A 22577-nucleotide genomic window follows, 5' to 3' on the forward strand; every position below is an offset into this window, starting at 1 on the left:
GCAGCTAGGTGCGCGTTTGTATTGTGCATGGTTATTGACACATTTTAGAAGTTGGAAACAAATCAAAATTAACGTGAACTGATGTGTGAAGAAGATATAAAAAGTCCCAGGTCGCACAGCGATTTTTGACTTGATGGAACATTGCATGAAGGGAAACAAGATGTTCACTGACAAAATACTAACAGTACTGGCAGTGGCTGCTCAAATCTTTATATTTTCAACAGATACAGGTAAATTCACTTTCATAATGTTTAATAATAAGTCATTACAGTTAATTCTAATACAACTTTTCCATAATGGGTTAGTGTTAAACTTCTCATAATTAGAGCTTTGAAATAAAGATTCAAATAATCCTTTATAAATGTTTTTTTCCGTCAATTGGAGAAATGTGTGTTGATGTAGATGTTGAATTGTGCCTGTCAAATTTATAAACTTGGGTGGATTTAAAGCTTTTTGTACATTGAGTAGCCGCTTAACGAAACGTCCATACAAACCGTTAATAAACAACTATATAAGGAAACACATAATATATATATTCATTAAACAAAACTTAGTCATGAGTAAGAAAAGGAGTCCAAATTTTACGTCGCGGAAGATTTAAATCTTAATTGACAAACGGGGAAGAATAAATCTTTACTATTTAGCAGACTGTGCAACACAACAACACACTCAGTTAAAAAGCTTAAGAGAGCATGGGAGGCTGCACGTGCAAAGATAAATGCAGTAAATGACACCGATCACCTGGATCAGTGGAAGTGATGTCGCAAATTTTATGATAATCATATTAAGACCATCATAAGTCATGTCGCGAAGTGTCTTAAGTTTGCGATAAAAAATATGACATATCGTAACTTGGGACACTTTTTGAAACATAGCTTACGACTATGACATGTCCTATGATACTTTTGAAAACCAGGGGCCGTGTCATCGAAGGTGTCTTAGGACTAAGATATGTCCTAAGATCATCTTAGGAGAATATTTTGCTCTTAGCCGTGTTATAGAAAAGATCTTATCTTAGGATATGTCCTAATTTTGGTCCCAACTTTAGGACTACTAATAAGCTGTCTTAGGATAGTCTTAAGACCATTTTAACTTTTAGAATAACTTTATGATGTACTAGCATATAAAAATTATAGACTTTTTTTGTATATTTTTGTTAAAATAGAATAAAAATAAAAATAAGATCAAATAAGATAATTCATTAAGTAGAATTTGAACTTCTGTGTCTTTAAAATTCGGACTTCTCTTCTTACACACAAGGTTACGGTAAAGTAATACAAAATAAATAATTTATGTCCTGAGTTTTTATACCAAGATTACACGAGATTCCCCTTTGAACTCAAAAAATATAAACTGGCCCTTTGAGGTCGTCTCATGTGATTATTTATAAATAAACATATATTTTACCGTATATGCATGTGTAGTATAAATTGTATTTTTTTTAAATGACATTTTCTTCTATACTTTCTTCCTTTTACTTGATTAAAAATATTTTTAAACTTATATTTTGAATACAAGATTTAAGTTTAAGCATAATATGTGTGTAAACCTAATGTAGCATACAGAAATCCTACTATTTTTGTATATTCTTGTTAAGATAATTGCATCATTATACGGCAACGAGAAATTGCACATACATAGGACTACGTTAGGACATGTTTGTTGATATTATCTTAGGATAACTTCGATGTACAGTCTGAGATATGTCATAAGACAGTCATAAGACTGTCCTATAATTTTTCCTAAGATATATCTTAAGACAAATCTTAGGACACTTTCGATGACACGGCCCAAGCCCCTGGGGCCGGTTTCACGAAGCAATCCTAAGACCTGTCATAAGATATATCGTAGGCCATGTCTTATGATCATCTTATGACTATCTTAGGACATATCTCAGACCTCACCTCGAAGCTGTCTTAAGATGATTTTAGGAAAGATATTCTAAACCTGTCGCAAGTTCTTTAATTTTTTTGGATTTATGGAAAAATTCATGTAAATGTAGTATGTATTTCCCATAAATTACTAAACGTATTGATTGATATTCCATAGTTAGATAATTTGCAAAACTGATATAAAAAGTAAGTGTAATTTATATAAATAATCTATTAATATACACCAAATTGAATATAAATATGAAAATTCAAATACAAAATAAAGGGGAAAAAAAGAACAAAATGACGTCAATTTTGTTTTTGTACAATTGAGTTGAATTCAATTTGTCACTGTATCGGTTATAATAAGGTTAAGGTTCATGTGGACCCTTTGGCTAAAATGGATTCATTTTTACAATAAAAATTTTCCATGAGTACTAACAAACCTATGTATCTGGAAAATTTTTAAGGCATAGCATGCTCTAGATAAATAAAATTCAAATACATTTTATGTTTTAGAAAATTAAAAAATTTAACTGGATTTTGCAATGCACTCTTTTCTTTCCTCCAAAAGACTGGATTGACATGGACAACAGATGGACAATAGATACCTGACAATAATTGGTGATTTAAACTGTGTACCTGAGTTGACCATATCAAATGAAACTCAACTCTGTTAATTTTTATCATCTTCTGCAGGGACGAAAAAAAGTGTACTGCACAGTAAAATCCAGTTAAGTTTTAAATTTCTTAAAACTTAAAACGCATTTGAATTTTATTTATCTAGGGCATGCTATGCCTTAAAACTTTTCCAGATGCAAAGATTAGTCTGTACTCAGAGTAAATTTTGAGGCGAAAACACAGCCGTTTTACCCAAAGGGTCCACGTGAACATTAAAGGATAAAATCGTGAATTCTTGCTATAAATACTTCGAATGTACATTGTTGATAAATCACTTTGATAAACCGTCAAACCATTAAGATTTAGTTATGAGCAGGAAAAGGAGTCCCAATTTCACAGAATCAGAGCTTCACTCTTTCGGATGCCGTGGAAAAGAACAAGTCAGTACTTTTCAGAAAACTTTCAAATTAAAACCATCATACGACACCTCTCGTGTAGTCCTAACTTTATGACAAACTTTAAGAGATGTCCAAAGTTATGACCTCTTTGTGAAACCCACTAAGGACTAAGATATGTCGCAAGACCATCATAAGAAATGTCTTATTCCTAAGACGGCTTTGTGAAACTGGCCTCAGATTCTTATAATTATAATCAATTTAGAAAAGTCGCGTTTGGATATCTTTATCAACTAGTAAGTTACAAAAATTTCAGACACAAGTATAAACTTATAAGGTATAGAACCTACAATTCGGACACGTTCATTAGGAAGAGGATACACGTATAAAAGTAGTACATATTTCACACAATATAGTTCATACGCATAGCTGTAACTTTCAAAATATCTGTCAAATATTTGGGTATATTTTTGGTATGAATGAAAGCTCGAAGACCTGGGGTCACTGTATAAATGTTAATTTTGAATAATAAAAAAGTTGTATGAAATAAGAAGTACCTGTTTTTTTGTTTGTTTATATGCAATTAAAGGTGATTAAAATGGCCGTGAATGTTCGAATTTGGTAAATTTACTATGGAAAGCAATAGATCAATATATTGGTGGTTTGACAAGTCTAAATTGAAAACAACGTTCAAACCTATATCTGCGTTACGTGTGCATGCAAAACAAAGGACAAGGTACGATAAGGCCTGTTTTTGGCTCCCCTATTTTCTCATTTTTCAAATTCTGTTTTTGAAAGCTACTTGTTATGTTAAAATATTCTCTGAGGTTTGAAGTTTGTTTGGATGAACTTCAAAACCACTAATTTTAACAACTGGGTAAGGTGAGTGGGGTAAACTTTCTCTTATTATTCAAATATTGTAATTATTATTTACTTTTCAGGTGTTCCGTACAACGGTTTTTTAGTTTTTAAGTGCCTGCGCCAACGTGACCCAGGATTTTGTTTATTCCAATGTCATGAGAATTGATTTTGCTGTCTAAATTGCCATAATTTTCTCCAGGTCACGTAGGCGCACGGTATTAAATTTTAAGAAACAATGGCCTAAAATCGTAATTTTTCCTTCTTTTGGCGTTTTTGATACCCTTTTAACCCCCTAATCTCACCAATTTTCTGAAGTTAATGGTTTTGAAGTTCATTCAAACAAGCTTCAAACCGAAGGGAATATTTTAACGTGATAAGTAGCTTTCCAAAACAAAATTTGAAAAATGAGAAAATAGGGGGGCCAAAAACGGGCCTTATCGTACCTTGTCCTTTCTTGGTAGAGGGGTTTAAATACAGCACAAACAACATTTTCCAAAAGACCAAAACATTGGTGGTTTGATACACACACAAAAAAAGAAACAACTTTAAAGCACTAACATAAATAAGTTTTATGTTTTCTATCTAAACCTTGATTACCTATGCCATATGCATGAGTCATATATATATATTGTAACAAAAGTTATCTATATATATATTGTAACAAAAGTTATCTATATATATATTGTAACAAAAGTTATCTATATATACATTGTAACAAAATTTATTTATATATATATTGTAACAAAAGTTAGTTATCTATAAACTATATTTTCTAATATGAAATTGTAAATATGCAGAAAATCAACGAGGAAAAAGATGTTTTTTGCAGTAACATCTTTTTTTAATATTAAAACATATAAATACGTTTAGTCCGAAATTAATTCACGCGACACACAGAAGAGTTTTATGTATTACAATAAATAGAGTGTGAAACTGATTATATTAAGCCTTTCGAGGTTGTTTTAAAAGAAAAAAAGTCAAATGGACCAGTTAAACGAGCAACACGTTAAGATTTCTTTATGAACATATGAATTGTTAACCTATCATTTAAATATAAACGAAAATCAAGTCTTGAAATATGCTCAATATCAAAGTAAAAGCATTTAATGTCCTTGTAAAATTTGTACTGCTACGTTTTAGTTTTGGAAATAAATAATTAAAAGCTATTTATTGTTTTGTAGATGCGATATTTTTATATCGTTTTTATTGTAACTATACGTTATATGAGGTAGCAGATGTTTCATTTTATATGAGGTAGCAGTCTTAGCCCATTGCTTACTGTTAAAATGAACCTTTGAGACATCTATCGAAATTCTTAATTGTTCTTCAAACATATTTGTATTAGATAAAAGTTATATGGCAGATGTTTCACTTGTTCCGTTGATTGATATCGTTTGATTTTGTTAGTTTTTATGGAATTCCACTACTTGAATTTGCCTTGGAGTTAGGTATTTTTGTTATACTTTTTTATATGCGAAGGATAAAATCAAGTCATGTGGTATAGACCGGCCCGAATTATTGTTCAAATTGGTGGCATCGACATAACATCTATTACATTTCTATATGAATACGTCCAAAAAATGCATTTCCGATATCCTTACTACATGTAAAAGAGGGACGAAAGATACCAGAGGGACAGTCAAACTCTTAGATCGAAAACAAACTAACAACGCCATGGCCAAAAATAAAAAGACAAACAGACAAATAATAGTACAGATGACACAACATGTAAGCTGTATAAATGGTGTTTAAATCCTAAACACAATTCTAAAACAAGTTTCTTAAAAGCTGTGGACTGCTTCGCTCTATCCTAATTTAAGGTAATATGTGTGCATGTGGTTGTTGATTTAGCATTGGAAATGAGGTAATTTTAGATATTGATTGATATAAAATGGATGTCTTAGACTTGGAATATCAATTTTTGTAAATATATTAAGATGAACTTTTCTGAAATTTTAAACTAGCTGTTCAGTGTTTAGTTGTCAATGTGTTTTTGTGGAGTGTGGTTTTCTAGTTCTTTCAGCTGGTCATTGACTTGTGATTTTGATTACTAGTTCTGTTTATAATTTATTTAGATATATATGAATGTTTAGGTATATATGAATGTTTGGGTATCTTAATAACATATAATTGTAAACAGCAATAAATATTTAGTTTCAGTGAAAATGATGTTGTTCTACTTTAAGAGTGTGCGTTATACACCCATGCTTTTAAAATTTTGTTCACTTAACTTGTTGAAAATTAAAACATTTACAAGTAGACACGACTATGGAGGTGTGCCTAGATTGGCAGAAGTTATGAAATACAGATAATGCTTTTTTGTAAACATTGTATACGAACATTGTTTAGCAAAAACAAATCGTGCATATTGCAGATTAACAAAGAAAATAAACACGTATTAATAATTGATATTTCAATATTAAATTTCAGTATGCCATATATGCATAATAAAACGAACATGAATTAATGACAGTTGATCGGAAATGAAATACACATAGTTAATTTTCCGGCACGTACTTGATGTCTTATCCTGAGACGAGAAAAGTCTGTAATTCTTTATCTCATTTCCGCATCACAAAGCAACCAATCAGAATCTTTATGTGATAAGTAATTATTTCAAGATGGTGTGTACATCGACTGAAACTAATAGCTCCGCACCGTGATGCGAGGCAAACATATACATTGTTTGCGCACTTTTTTCAACATGTTTAATTTCGTAACATGTTTAGATGGAAGAAAGTGTTTATGATTGTGTTTAGGATCTTGTTTAGCTTAGAAATTAGTGCATGGTCTTGAAGTATACATTCTAGGTACTGACGTTGTTTATCATCTTAATTATGTGTTATAGTGTTCTTTTATTTGTCTTTGTAAACTATTTACTTTACTGTTTAGGCATTTTTACCTATTATGTCTGTTTGTTTTGTTCACACATTGTTGTCAATATAATGGAATTTTATACGACTACAAGTGAGAGGTTTATCTAGCTATAAAATCAGGTTTAATCCATCATTTTCTGCATAAGGAAATGCCTGTACCAAGTTAGGAATATGACAGTTGTTTTCCATTCGTTTGATGTGTTTGAGCTTTTAATTTTGCCATTTGATAAGGGACTTTCTGTTTTGAATTAGCTACGAGATATAGAATAAAATAAGATATAATTTTTTTTGTTCAATCATTAATGAAAGTGAAATAGTGATATAATAATTCGCTTTTAGCAGTCAGTTTGGTTCAAATTTTTCAAAATAAGCAAAGAAACATCGCTTATGAATGATTCACTTGCAAGTGAATAATTCGATCTCATTAAATCCGTATACATGTGAACTTCAATTGAACCCCTTAGCTAGAGATGGGTTACACATGAACTAGGCATGTTCAGCTATTTAAAAAAAGAAAAGAATGTCAACATTAGAAGTGAAACAAGGGTAAACCATTTGGTTGACTGATTCGATCTTCAAAAACTCATTCTTATACAGGTAAAAACAATTATTAACACATTTTTATACGACCGCAAAAAATTTGCCCCAACTGTTCAGGGTTCGACCACTGCGGTCGTATCATGCTGCGCTCAGCGAAGCATTTTATTTAAACCTATGTATGAAATCAAACAGACCTAGACAAATCCAATTGCACGAGTTCACTATCTATTTATATATATGTTTATGTTTATATCGGGTTATATGTCCATCGGCAGTCTTCGGAGGTCACCTCGATGGTTTAATTAGATGGCGTCTATACTAAAATATACACGAAATGCCGATATATATTATCGAGTCCGTTCATCGTAAATTGTTTATTTTAGACTTTTTATAATTTGGATATACGTTTTAGTAAGTTATAAATCTAATATGAGAATTTGAGTCAAATCAGTGAAGATGAATTTGACAGCTAATGCCCCTTTAAGTCCTAAAATCTTTTATTCTAAAACACATTTAAAAGTGTTTATATTCAAGACATGTGTACATTCAAAGTGTTTACTTAGAAATGTGTTTAGTCTAAACACGAGTTTTCGAGCATGTTAAATAGATTATCTCCTGAAAATAAAACTTACTTTAAGTAATTGAAAAGAAAAACAACAATTCGTAATTCACAACTAAACATTTTAACATTTTAACCTATAGAATGCAGTTCTTGGCCTTTTAATCTTTATACATAATTAGATAAAATTGCAATAACATTACATCATGATATAAGAGGGCGAAAAAAAGTTAGTATAAATATTGTTTGTCACGCCTCTACGAAGTAATGGGCTGTTTCCGGTGCGTCGGCGGCGTCAACATTTTTTTTTCTAAATGGGGACCACTTAAGATAAAAAGTAAAATCACAAAAATACTGAACTCCGAGGAAAATTCAAAACGGAAAGTCCCTAATAAAATGGCAAAATCATATGATAAAACACATCAAACGAATGGACAACAGCTGTCATAGTCCTGACTTGGTACAGGCATTTTCAAATGTAGAAAATGGTGGATTGAACCTGGTTTTATAGCGCTAAACCTCTCACTTGTATGACAGTCGCATCAAATTCCATTATGTTTACAACGATGTGTTTGACGCCAGAAAATGTAAACGTCACACAGGAAGAAATATAAAATAATTTTGTCGTTCAAAGTATTTTCAAAATTATAATTTTCTCATGGGGAATGGTGGTATACAGGGTTGAAAATCAAAAGTTTTTGTTAGAACTAATTTCAGAAAAAAGACCGAGATTTAAAATTATCCAGAAGTTCTTTAGAATTTTTAAGAATCCACATATTGTTAATTCCACTACGCGAGTAAAATAATGTTGTCGTTCAATGTATTTTCAAAATTATAATAGAACAATAACATAATGGTATTTTAATAGAACAGTAACACAATGGCGGGATCTTTAAAGTACAGAGCCACGTCATATGTACCAAAGAAACACAAAAAGTCACACGTACAAAACACACCAGCAAAAATGAAAGATAATACAAACACATTGACGGGATGTATAAGTACCGAGCCACGTCAAATGGATATCACAGAATTTAGACCAAACAGTAAAAGTAATATTAAGAATAGAACAAAAACAAATAAAAAGAACAATATAACACGTTATTAAGATGATAAACAACGTCAGTACGCAGTCAATGGATATTTGGTATGCATTAAATTTTGTATTAGCATTGGCATATTTTTATAAAGAAAATAAGGCCTGGCCCCCTGACGATATTTCATTGACTTCTAAAGTTTTGCATCGCTTACAAGGTCAGGAATATTGTTGTTTTCCATTCGTTTGGTGTGTCGATATTTTGTAGACAGTTGTATCAGCATTATCATATCCATTATCATTTCTAGAGGGTAATTCTTGGCCCTGCAACTTCAGTCATGTTTCATTGACTTTGAAAGTTTTGCATAATAGACGCAAGATAAAGTATTTTCCTTTTAATTTCAACAACTGCATTTAACTATTAAAATTACATATAGACATGACAGATGATACATATATCTGTGTCAACACTTTATTATGCCAGACTGACACTAGCTAGATATATTTTTCAGCTGATGTTGAAAGGTGGTAAATACTGTGCAATATTGATTTGTAAACCCAAAATTGATCGATGCGCAGGGAATATTGAACATCGTATCGCATTTCCATTAGAAAAAATATTGCAGTGGAAAATATTTTCTTAATTAAAGCATATCGCTATTCTATTAGATAAACATCGCATTCATTAAGAAAGAGATAGCAGTATTATCCTATTACAAGTGATTATGGCGTAGAGTAGAATGCAACCGAATAAGTTTAATGGCCATTCCACTGTCTTTGGTACATCATTGTCAAAGGATTTGGGCACCTCAAAATTATAGATCGCGCAAATGCAAATGCAAATTATTTGATGCAAATGCATATTTACTTGTATAAATACAGCATACTTGGAATAAAATATTCAAAATACATAGCAAATTGTATATACATTTGTCCTGTTAAATATGTCTATGTTTTAAAAAGAAAAATCAAGTACTTTCCGATGAATTTTGTTTTATTCCAACAAATGTCAACATTCGTCTGAGAATTCCCCACAATGATTTTCATTTACAAAAGAAAATATCGCTACTTCACATAAGAAACGGATTTCTCGATTCGCACTTTCCATAGACTGAGGACGGCATGCAATTATTAATTATGTTGGTGTCTTTGTTATTCATTATATCGTTATCTTAGAGTAGCAAAGTTCTATAAACTATTATTAAAACCTAAAAAATTATATAGTCCGGAGTCAAAAGTCGGTAATATGAAAATAGTCTATTGATTAATTGGTTGATTACCAAATAGTCATTAAAAAATCACAATTCGTCTTCCAATTTTGAAATTAAAGTAAAGTATCATTCACATATAATATGGTATCTCCATTAACTGGCGTATTGGAACGAATCTACAAGTCTGGCTTTTTACCCTTCTTAATTTACCTATTTTTTTCGTTAATGTTCTCTTTAAAATTAGAATTTTTCATTTGTTTTTAGAAGCTGCCTGTGCGCTTCCACAAGAGCTTCAGAACAAAGATTGGGACTACACTTACACAGCCGCGTCGACAGGAAATCAAATGACACAAACTTTAAGTTTTGGCACTACAACCATTCCAAAACCAGGCATCAGTTTAAATGCTCAAGGGTCAGATATAGATACTTGGACATGCATATCTGATTTATCCATCACTGATACCGAATCGGTTGTTGTATTTAAGTGAGTACTAATGAGGGTCTGGATGGTGGGGTCTTCATTTCTCTATTCTTTAAACATTTGGCAATTGTTCTCTATTTTTGTATTTTAGCGCTGAATTTTTTCAATTCTTATTTTTTTTTCCCATTTTCTCTATTATTTTGGTCCATTATTCCCTAGTCTGTGAATCCCATCCAGACCCTCACTAAGATATATTTTTTTTTTACATTTGATCATACAAATTTTTTTTTTTCATTTGCCACATCTCTTATATGCCTGTTCATAGTAAGGAGCATATAGTCCAGTAGTTGTCATGCTCGCTGTCTGTCGTAATTTTTTTTTCGCTTGATTTATGTATCTTAAATGAGGCCGTTTTCTTTTTTGAATTGTTTCAAAGTTGTATCAAAAGGGTCTTGAGATCTCTTAAAGTTTATCCCAATGTATGAGTTTTTAGTCATCGTTGAAGGACGTGTAGTAATCTGTATAGACAAAACTAATGTTTTGGCCTGAGATAAAAAAAGATATAATAACCTGAGATAACAAGGATATATAGCAATAAGGCTGAGAAACGTGGAAAATGCGAGGTTTTGACGTGATCATCATTATGTCAAGTCAATACACCATTGTCGTCTTCATACTGCAATCTAACACAATGTTATATCCATTTCGTGTTTATTTTTTTTGTTTTTTTTTAAACTGCTTTTAAGGTTGCATAATAGAAAAAAACCTCTCACTTTAAATTGTCACAGTAAAATTATTACGTGTCAAAGTATGTGTTGATGAATTTCAGAACAGAATATTATTAACAAGCAATGAACATAATGATTTATACAATTTTATATACAAATAGTAGTGTTACGTATGAACAAAATGGATATGATCTCTGCGCAAGAGATAGCTCTCTACAGTTAACTTTTAAATATTTAAACCGCTGGGCGAGCCCCGCGTTTACAATTTTATAATTTAACTGTCTCGAGTAGAGAAATATTGTATCATATTTTATGTAGTGGTAGAATTTATATATTATTCACGAAAAAACGACCATGCCCGATAACGTCATATAGAAAGAACATAAAGTCATATGTTTTGCAGATCATTTGAAAAGAAGGATCAGGTTTGTCGTCTAAAAATCATTAGAGAGACAAATACTACCTCGAAATATCGTGCAAAAGAAAGGCAAAAGATACCAAAGTGACATTCAAACTCATAAGTCAAAAATAAACTGACAACGCCATGGCTAAAAAGGATAAAGATCAAAAGACAAACAACAGTACACAAAACACAGATTAGAAATCTAAAGACTGGGCAACTATGAACCCCACCAAAAACCGGGGGTGATCTGAGGTGCTCCGGAAGGGTAAGCAGATCCTGCTCCACGATATTTCTCCTCTCTATACAGTTAAATTCTAAATATTCAAAATTGAACTTTCTTACATGGAGAATCGTATCACATTCGATGAAGTGGTATAATCTACATACAATGAAAGTTTGGTTCGTGTGGTCTTAGTTGTTCATTGGTAAAAATCTGATTATGATTATATAATTTTTTGCTTTCTTTTGATTTTGTGACGTCACATAAAAAGGTGGGTATAGCTGAAGACGTCACATAGAAAGGTCACATCTTTTTGTTGCTGATCATTGAAAAAAAGAGATAAAAATTGTCTTCATATCGTCTAAAAGTCATTAGAGAAACATATTCTTCCACCAAATTTTGTGTAATACAGTATATCTCTAATCTAGACAGTTAGTTATCAAATATTTAAAGCGCTCGCGTTTTAAATTTGAAAATACCGTCTCGAGTGTAAAAATATCGTATAACATTCGATGCAGTAGAATCTATATGTATAAAATATCTCACAGGCCACTTTTTGAAGTTATTCTTTTTCCATTTAAATGGCATACAACAGTGAATTGGAAGAAAAAAAACCAAAACAAACAAACTATAAAATCGTGTTGTTGTACATTCTTCTTTTCAATTATGCACGTCACAATGTAAAATTTTTCTATATTATGCATGAATGTATACTTTGGCAAAGAAACCACGAAATCAAATATCCACAATAATACAAATGTTCCTTAATTCACGAACATTGTTACCCACGAAAACAAATTAATCCACATTAGTCCACGTGAAGCAGATTTAAGCAAGTATAGCTCACCGTTAGGTCTTCATCAATGCAATATGTGCATACCGTATTATGAGCTATAACAGGTCCTGATAGGACAAACTAAAAATTCAAACTAAAAACCTAAGATGACCTGATTGATGACAAAACAATAAACGAAAAACAAAGATGACAGAGATGAATCAAAGACAACCACCGAATTACAGGCTTCTAGCTCGGAAAAGGCACACACAGAATGCGGCGGGGTTAAACATATTTGCGAGCGCTCAACCACCCCTAACCTGGGACTGTGGGGTAACAGCTAAATATAAGAACAAACATTAAACAACACTTGAAACCATTGGTTCATTAGCTTCTTTGTAAACAGAAAACGCAGGGCAAGTATTATTAAATTTATCAGCTTAATAGAATTTAGACAGATCTTTAAAAGGTAAGTAAGTGATGCCGATAGGAATACCTACACAATTTCAAAACACTTTATTGTCGAAACACACACGAATGTTTTAACGGAGAAAAAAAATACAGCTGCAATCATATTATCACAATTCTAGTAAGTATATCTTGCATATTTGCCTTTTTCGTTACAGAAGAAAGCTTTATATGAGTTGTAGCAAATAAATCCCTAATCAGAGTTTTCAAATGACCATTTAGTTAGGAGATAAATCTTTTGTTTGATAAGATTGTGTGGAAGTGTAGTGCACAGAGTCGAAACACAATAACTGTTAACCGAATTGAACTGACCATCAAAAGCTCATTTACCATCCAAAATATTCACAGAGTTTTTGACACTTTATAATAAATTCCATTATTTTCATATGATTTATTAAAAAAGTTAATACAAGTTTTTTAATAGAACTAATTCAAATCACAGAAACACATGCTCAAAACATCACAAACGAGTTCACAAAAAATATACAAAAAAAAATAAACTAATTGGTGTGGCAATTAAAACATCACAAAAACTGGGAGGTGCTCCAGGAGAGAAAAAAATCCATAACATTGCAGAAAAATTAAAGATAACTTCTATAGTTCTACTACAGCATCATATTGATTGAAAATGTATTATGATATAAACTACATGTAACCAATTAAGAATAGACATTTCATAACAACATCGCAATAAGATGAAACAACTTCATGTAAAACTTAACATTTAAATAGATAATGGTATCGTGTAAAGAGCACATATGCTATGTAATTTATACTTAAAAAATAATCACGTTGTTTATGATTAACTGTCGCAAAATGTTTTTGCTATACACTTTTGTATTGGTTGTAGAAGTGCCACCAGTTATAAACAATTCTTCAATCCGAACGAACAATGGTTATATCTTTGTATGAGATTCACAAAAGTCACAGATGACTTATTTTATTTTTATCTGATGTCGGGTAGGTATCTAATAGTTATTTCATTAACGAGAAACAAAGCAAACGAATTACAAATCGGAATGTAAAACTGGTATTTATTTTCACTTATTTTTAATTGAGTGCTGTCATTAAATTCGACTAATCACAAAATATCTCCACATTAAATAAGTGACACGGGTTATAAAGCACAGCTCATGAAGTCATCCCTGTTTGTAGAGGTTCGCTTTCTTTTGTTTTTTAGTCGATTTGCCTTGGGTTTAACCTTACAAAGTATATATGATATATTTATCGTATTCAAAGTAAGGTAAACCAAGTATAACATATCATCAGACTGAATGCATATTGTCAACAATTCGAGTTGCCACTTGTGGAAGAGAAGAATCTGCTTATTTGTGAAGACGATCAGAGTTCATTCAGTGTTTTGAAGGATTTTATGCTGCTTAATTCTTATTTTTTTAAGTAATGTTTTGATGACTGTTGTTATACTCCTTTGTTGTTTGTTCAGCTTTCCCTTCCTCAGTTAATTGTCCCGGACTCTATTAGGTAATTTATTATTGTTATAATTTGTATACTTTTAAATCAGTTAAACGGTTGTTTGCTGTACATTAAAAGAATATATCTCCATGTAAATTGATTTTCCACAGATCGATATTTTGTGTACTCAATCAAAAGGTAAACACCAACACAACACCATAACAACAGATGTTCAAGCGTCCGACCCGGGCTAGGAATGCCATCAATTGTTGTCTATAGTTACAATGTATATACTAAAAGAAACCTTAGTGTTGATTAATGACTTTCGGTAGTCACATGTTTGTCAGGGCTTGTCTATACAAAGATTTAGAACCTGTCTTAATGTATGACTTTCGTCGATTGTTGATGACTAGATGTTGACCATTTATTTTCTCTATGTCGTTGTCCAACCGACTTGACATGTACCTCCCATCTCCTTTTTCACAATAATTAGAAGACAGAAATGAAATATATGTCTATGAGAAAATTTTAAGAGGTATTAGAATATGAAAAAAAGTATAACCAAAATACCGAAATCAAAAAATCCAACGCTCGACTCTATCAACCAACGGAACGAATGGAAAACAACCGTCATATTCCTGACGTGTTACATGCATTTTTCAGAGAAAATGTTGGGTTAAACCTGGTTTTATAGATAGCCAAACCTCTAATTTATGACCGTGTTTATGGTTCCGTAGAAACTTATTCGTCAATAATAAAAAAAATCCGTACCAATCATTATGCTATCTGATATCATTTTAAGTCAAAATAAAATCAAAGTATTTGTTTTTATTTCAACTCATTTTAGACTACAGGAAGCATGCCCGGAATAACACGCCATGTATCGATAAATGAAGAGCATGGAGCAGATGCACGCGACACAACGAAACTCGTTAAATACTTAACAAATGACAAACAGACCAAGGCAGCAATGCTTTTATAGATAAAGTTATCTTCACATATGCTCCAATGTCTATAACGACGACAAACAGGGTTCATACTTTACAACAATATATATATATATATATACTCAAACACCAATACTCGATACAAACAATAAGTTTAGTTTGTAGAAAATGTTGCAAAAAATATTTCATTTCTGCTAGACTGAAGGTTGAGAATATCTGAGATTGAAAATTCAAAATTACAATTTGAGATTCGAAATTCGATAAATTGAAAAGCTTATTTTTAGTTTTAAGTTATGACATAATTTCAACTAAGCACACACGTTATGAAATAATTTCAACTAAAAACATATCTCTTTGTTTTTGTAGACGTCGACACCTTTGTAGTACCAAATGAAAGGGTATTCAATCCCGCATCACAACCGAATGAAAATGGTGATGTGTGTAGTACGTTTTGTTCTTACACAGAGCCAAAGCCAATGATTCGAACTCTTCGCAAACAAGGTAGACATTGCTTAACATTACATGGTTATCAATTATGCCGGATCATTGCTAGAATGCCTAAGAAAACGATTTTGCTCGTGTTTTTTTTTAAAAGAGGTACTTCAATATTGAAACACTAAGTTGCATGCAAATGAGTTATTCCTTTTGATATACAACATCTAAAAAAATATTTTACAAGAAAGCACAGTTAAATGAACTTCAATCATATCTAACATTTTTTCTTATGCATCAGATAAATTCCTTAGCTGGCAATGGCTGTAAAAAATTATGAAATAGCATTGAATAAAATTTGTATTATTTTCAGGCACCACTGATCTGTTGCCAAATGACGCAGCTCTGTGTGAACCTTGTGGCGATTCCTGTAAACAAAGTACGTTTTACGCCAAATAGTTTTCTTAAGCTATATAGGTCAAATATTGGATTTTGTTCAGGCGTATTGATTGCATTTCATTTTTTATGCAATTAAGATGATTTATGGCATGAAATGTTTCTGTAAAAGTCATATGTAGCACTTCCTTAAATATTCGCAACTAGTCAAATACTGTAATTTCCCTGAAAATAAGCCTTCAGACTATATACTATCCTCTGATGAATTGCCAAATTATTTTGTTCAACTGGCACCAGTAATTCATGACAAGTAAACTGCACAAGGCACAATGGAAAATGTCCGATACATAAACCAATCTTCAAGTTTTTCTTTATAACCGAAATGCCTGTTTGTCTGTAATAGATTTGTCTGAACATAAACTAGTGTTTTCTTGTTTTGATTTAGTGATACTGCGTGCTGAGCGAATAGACACCAAAATACAATTTCCCAGTCATTATTTGACCCGGCCGTGAGTCAATCCAACGATCCTCTAGATATGCAATTTTAGCGAGCAAGGTTATTTGACCACTGAGGTTGTTAGTGTTAAGATACGTTCTATACTGTCCGTCCAAATTTGCTAGAATTTCAGAGTATTTATTGTTTATTACATGCAAGGAAAACTCCAAAGAAGACTGACTATGTCGTAATTTAGTACAAGAATATATATATTTAAAAACTACAGATCTGGCACGAACATTCAATTGTTTTTTTTTCTTCCAGGTGATTTGAATAAAAACATTCTTCAACTATTTCCTTTCTAGTGCATTTGAATATTTTTTCAGATGACGATTATCACTAATACATAAACAAAAACGGATGTTTCTTCTCTTGGGGCGCTTTTAGTGTATCAGTTAGTAAGCCCTGTATCTTTGGGCGTGTTTGTTGTACCAAATTGTAAGCTCTGTATCCTTGATGCATTTTTAGAACAATTGGGTCAATGCCAACACCAGTGGTACGTTTCTTCATCGAGTCCATCACCAGTCCAGTAGTCAGCACTTTTGTGCTGACATGAAATATCATTGACGTGTTCATTCTCTATGAATTTATAATAAGTTGAATTATTCAAAATACTAAACTGTGGTTTTTCTCCTTATTTGTATTCAGCACACCTTATCCAAATTATTTCATTACTATTCTCCCATTATTGGAACGTCGCAATACATGGCTTCTTTTGACGATTTGGACGTATTCCTGTTTTATTAAACATTCAGTAACGATATCCTATCGAGGCACATATTCACATTCAAAGTCTTCATTCGTCATGACTTCATAACGAGTTCCTTATAATGAGAGTACTTTGTATAGATCATATTCATCGAGTAATACCCATCGTAGAATTTAATTACATTTGTTGAAAAAATATGTATATGAGTGAGATACACATTACAACAAGAAAGGTATCTTGGTAATATTCTTTGACAAAATGTCTTCTATATGGGACCGGTAAACTAGCCAAACATTTAAAAAAAAATTGCATCATACGAGTATACGTGTATACGTTTATGACGCCATTATGATATCACTGCTTAGCTTGTTCATTTTACTGTAGTATATACTAATATTTCTTCATGGACCTTTCTCCTTTCAAACAATATATCTAATTAGCAGTTTGAAAAGCAGCAAGCAACCTATTGTTTTTTAGGAAGTAAAAATCGAATTTTTTGTGAATAAGTTTATATAAAAATCTTAAGCTTTTGTTTTAAACAATATGACCAAGTCAATACAGACAACAAAATGATACAAAAACCAAACAAAAACTCCAACATTAAACATCTGTAAGCAAACAGGCACAATCACAGTGTCTTGACTATTAACTGGTTTCCTTTAGTACACAATAATAAATCCAGCTCTATGTTATCTTATTGCTTATTTTCTAAAACTGAATAACTTTTCTTCTTACAAGTGATCTTTCTATTCATTGGTCTTTGGTTTTATTCCATACTGCAATACATTGCTTACTAGAGAGTTGAATTTGCATTTTTGAATTCTTTATGTTTTCCTTTAATATGCTCTTGACATCGTTTTCGATATATTTTCACAACGCATAATAACATCCAACAAACAATTCGGAAAGGTGCATTTTGGAGCGTATAAGAATCACTATTTATTGTCCAACAGAAATTTACAATAAAACTGGGTTTTTTTTTAGAAATGAAGTTTCATTATTATAGTCTTTACGCAACTCACATATTTTTGATTTATTCAGATGTCGACAACTGTGACCCGAATCCTTGTTTACATGGTGGTCTTTGCACTCTGTCTAATGTTAATCCCAGTTACACTTGTTCTTGTGCTGCAGGATATGAAGGGCCCAACTGTGAAACTAGTAAGTTACGTTATGTGATTTGACAGAAACGACTGTCACAATTATTCGCCCTTAATTGGATGAATAAAATTTTTGGTAAAACCGACTTGACATGTACCTCCCATCTCCTTTTTCACAATAATTAGAAGACAGAAATGAAATATATGTCTATGAGAAAATTTTACGAGGTATTAGAATATGAAAAAAAGTATAACCAAAATACCGAAATCCAAGGTAAATTCAAAAACTGAAAAAAAAATCCAACGCTCGACTATATCAACCAACGGAACGAATGGAAAACAGCCGTCATATTCCTGACGTGTTACATGCATTTTTCAGAGAAAATGTTGGGTTAAACCTGGTTTTATAGATAGCCAAACCTCTAATTTATGACCGTGTTTATGGTTCCGTGGAAACGTATTCGTCAATAATAAAAAAAATCCGTACATATCATTATGCTATCTGATATCATTTTAAGTCAAAATAAAATCAAAGTATTTGTTTTTATTTCAACTCATTTTAGACTAACAGAAATTTACAATAAAACTGGGGTTTTTTTTAGAAAAGAAGTTTCATTATTATAGTCTTTACGCAACTCACATATTTTTGATTTATTCAGATGTCGACAACTGTGACCCGAATCCTTGTTTACATGGTGGTCTTTGCACTCTGTCTAATGTTAATCCCAGTTACACTTGTTCTTGTGCTGCAGGATATGAAGGGCCCAACTGTGAAACTAGTAAGTTACGTTATGTGATTTGACAGAAACGACTGTCACAATTATTCGCCCTTAATTGGAGGAATAAAATTTTTGGTAAAATAATTTATAATTAATAACCAAATTGAATGCTAAAGAACCAGCTTGTCTTTTGAAGACATAATGCTGTAATTATTTCAGTATAAGAACATAATTATAATATTAAAAAAATACTATATTGGTTATGTGAGAAATGAACTAAAATATTAATGGATTGTCTGAATCTCAACCCAACCAGTTTAATTGCACGAGTAAAGGATGTATCAAAAACAGTCAAGACCGTGACCGAATTTACGAATTCAAGTTAATTCGAGTAACCTTGTTAAATGCGATTTTGAGTTTCTAATGGATTAATTGGAACCAATATTTTGCAGGAAACGTAAGGGACAACTTAATGCGTTTTTGACTCAATGAAGTATCAATTTTTGAAAGTGTACCACATCTTAGAGAGTATCAGAATTGCGGAGCTTACCGATTTTTAAAAGCCATTAGGAAACGTATCTACGTTGAAGGCAATACTGGATTCCAAACTGATCAGATTGCAAAACATTGTTTTTGTATACACAACTTCGTGTGTTATTTAAACAATACTATTGAAATCTTTGTTTAAAGCCAACAAGTTCCTCCAAGCTATATAATAAATATAAGTATTTTTATTCCTTATTTTCCATTTTCCTCATCAGTACTAGTATGTGCTAAAACTTATTTTGTAGATTTCTTAAATTTGCACAAAATGTTATTACATTCAACAACACCCTGATTTATGAATGTGCCCATGAAATCTTCAACCTCTTTTTTTTAGGAAAGGGAATGGTTTTAAATCGGCAAATACTATTGGCATTTTTATCAGTGAAAGGATATTGATGATGAACTGTTCGTCGATAATTCCGAGTTAATGTAACATTTTAAATTCCTGATTTATATTGTGGAGTGCAAATTATCTGCAAATATATCAGCAAAGACCCATTGAATATTAAATAACGCATGCTTTATTATTCAAGTACAAATTCACTAGTATGCTTCGCAAATTTCAATCGGTCAATAACAAATATTTGTTTCATAAATACATAACTCTTAGCCAAGTGGCATTTACTAGTTTTCGTTGGCGAAAAAAATTGAATGTGGCAAACAAAATATTGTTTTGGCAAAAGAGGTTGCGAAAAAGAAAATTGACTCAGGGAAAACCCTGTATAGATCCATTGCGTGGTTTTAAAGTTACTGGTTGATTCATTGGAATTTAAATCATACAATTGAAGGAAAGTTATGAACAATACGAAAGTTTTTGGTAAACTCAACACCGAGAGGTCTTAAAGTGTCTGCAAGTTTACTTGGTCATACAGAGTTTATTTATGACGTAGGGTGGCCTTTAGAGAGCCCTACGTAATAAAGGGGAAATGTGATACACGTAAGATACGTTATACATTTTTGATTGAACAGAAACAACAATCATTCGCCCTTAATATGCTTAATTGGCTGTAAAACATTTTTGATAAAATGAATGATCAAAACGCTATTCTGTCTTTGAAGACTCAATGGTTCAATTAGTTCAGTACAATAACATAATTATATTTAACAAAATACACTATTGATTTAATGAAAAAAAAAACAATAATATTTATGTATCTTTTAATTCACAACCCAACCAGTTTAATTACTGGAGTGAAGGATGTATCAAAAACAGTAAAGACCGTGACCAAATTTACGAATTAAAGCAAATGCAAGTAACATTGTTGAATACAATTCACAGTGTATGATCTGCGGACGTTACTGAGTTTTAAAGGCTATAAGAAAAAGAATATTTGTCAAAGGCAAACATGTTCTGTTAGAGAAAGATGTAAAAACAAGTTTTATAACAAGCCACGTAGCTTATGAGTCAAAGGGCAAAATAATCATAGATCAATTTCGTTTTTATCAAACGCAATTCAAAGTTATAGATATATAAACATTCCAAATTGACATTCCATGACAAAATCTATGTTAACTTTGTGAAATTCGGAAAAAAATGTGTACAATTGTCATAAAACTTGATATACATACAATATAAAATTTAAAATTGATTTCACCATGTAAATTTGCCCTAAAAATTTATATTTGTAAAGGGATCACACATTTTCAGATAGATGTTTTTTTTCTATAATTTCTATGAATATTGATACAAGATATTATCTTATAATAATATGTAATCCGAACTTGAATGCTTATCTACAGTTCATCCGTTTAACCTAATGTTCGAATTGGCGTCCATTATACATACAGAAGTCGTATTCTGCTCTGATTAAAGCAAACTTGACATTTACTTGGCATATCCTGAACGTTTTTCCTGCTGTCAAGAATTGACCGAAATTGAAACCCAATCAAATGTTTTGTTTTATATTTGTATCAGAAGTAAATATTTTGTTTGTACCTCTGACAAAATGTGCAGGTGGAGACTTTCGTGACATCGTTAGTTATCTAGTGTCAATAGTGTTCCATGTTGGATGAAAACATTAGTTATTTATAGAAAAGACAAATAAATAGCATGCATAAAGTTATACAAATTATTTCTCTTTATTGAAAAGGTGATGGTTTCTTGTGTTCACTAGCAAGAGTGTATTCTATAAAGTGTTGATCAACTATAATCATAAACATTTCAACAGCTTTCTTGGTTAGATCTCCTTCTTAAAAGATGTCGATTCCACTTAATTTTGTAAAGTGTATCATAAGAAGTTAAACAATAATGCCCAATCCACTTGACAATGACATGAACCAACAACTTTAAATAAAATTGAAACGATATTTCATGGGATGAAAAACTAAATCGTTAAATGCCTAGAATCTAAGGTAAGACTAATGGAGATACTAAGATCGTATGCGTTAACAACGTTTTCAATTCACCCAAGCATAACAATCATATTCATTACGTATGGTATATGTTGCTTATCTCCATTTCGAACAGAAACATATCTACGTCAATTACAATCCTATTTTTCCCCAAGCTGGCAAGACGTTTACAACGTCATACTTTTATACACTACATTGTCTACTTGTGAGCTAAATCAAACATTGATGCCGCCTTATTTTGCATACATGTTTCTAACAGCTATCTGTTTGAAGAAAAAAAAAATGAATGCAGTGTAAAGTCCCCCCCAAACCCTCCCCCTACAAAATTTTCGAATGACCGCTTTTGCGGTTTCGTTATTTTTTTGCGATGTTAAAAAATATTCAACAACCAATTGAAAAAAAAACGCATTTTTTTAAGCGTATTCAAAACACTAATTACTGTCTAACAGAGATTCTTCATAATAGTTCATACGCAGCTTACA

General features: G+C 31.6%; 1 protein-coding gene and 1 long non-coding RNA gene across 2 annotated transcripts in view; both read left to right on the forward strand.

Moving 5' to 3' along the window:
- LOC127714771 (uncharacterized) lies at positions 1-13871 on the forward strand. Its single transcript, XR_007987931.1, has 3 exons — positions 1-230; positions 10235-10454; positions 13836-13871. It is a non-coding gene; the product is annotated as an uncharacterized LOC127714771 (long non-coding RNA).
- LOC127714770 (fibropellin-1-like) overlaps positions 13871-22577 on the forward strand; it is a 19824-nt gene continuing 11117 nt past the window's right edge. The window contains exons 1-5 of the mRNA XM_052220809.1: positions 13871-13945; positions 15712-15846; positions 16151-16216; positions 18420-18539; positions 19138-19257. Of these exons, the coding sequence (XP_052076769.1) occupies positions 13894-13945; positions 15712-15846; positions 16151-16216; positions 18420-18539; positions 19138-19257 (493 nt within the window). The 5' untranslated portion in view covers positions 13871-13893. The remainder of the gene's footprint in view (positions 13946-15711; positions 15847-16150; positions 16217-18419; positions 18540-19137; positions 19258-22577) is intronic.

Source organism: Mytilus californianus, unplaced genomic scaffold (assembly GCF_021869535.1).
Source record: "Mytilus californianus isolate M0D057914Y unplaced genomic scaffold, xbMytCali1.0.p SCAF_9, whole genome shotgun sequence".
Taxonomy (NCBI): Eukaryota; Metazoa; Mollusca; class Bivalvia; order Mytilida; family Mytilidae; genus Mytilus; species Mytilus californianus.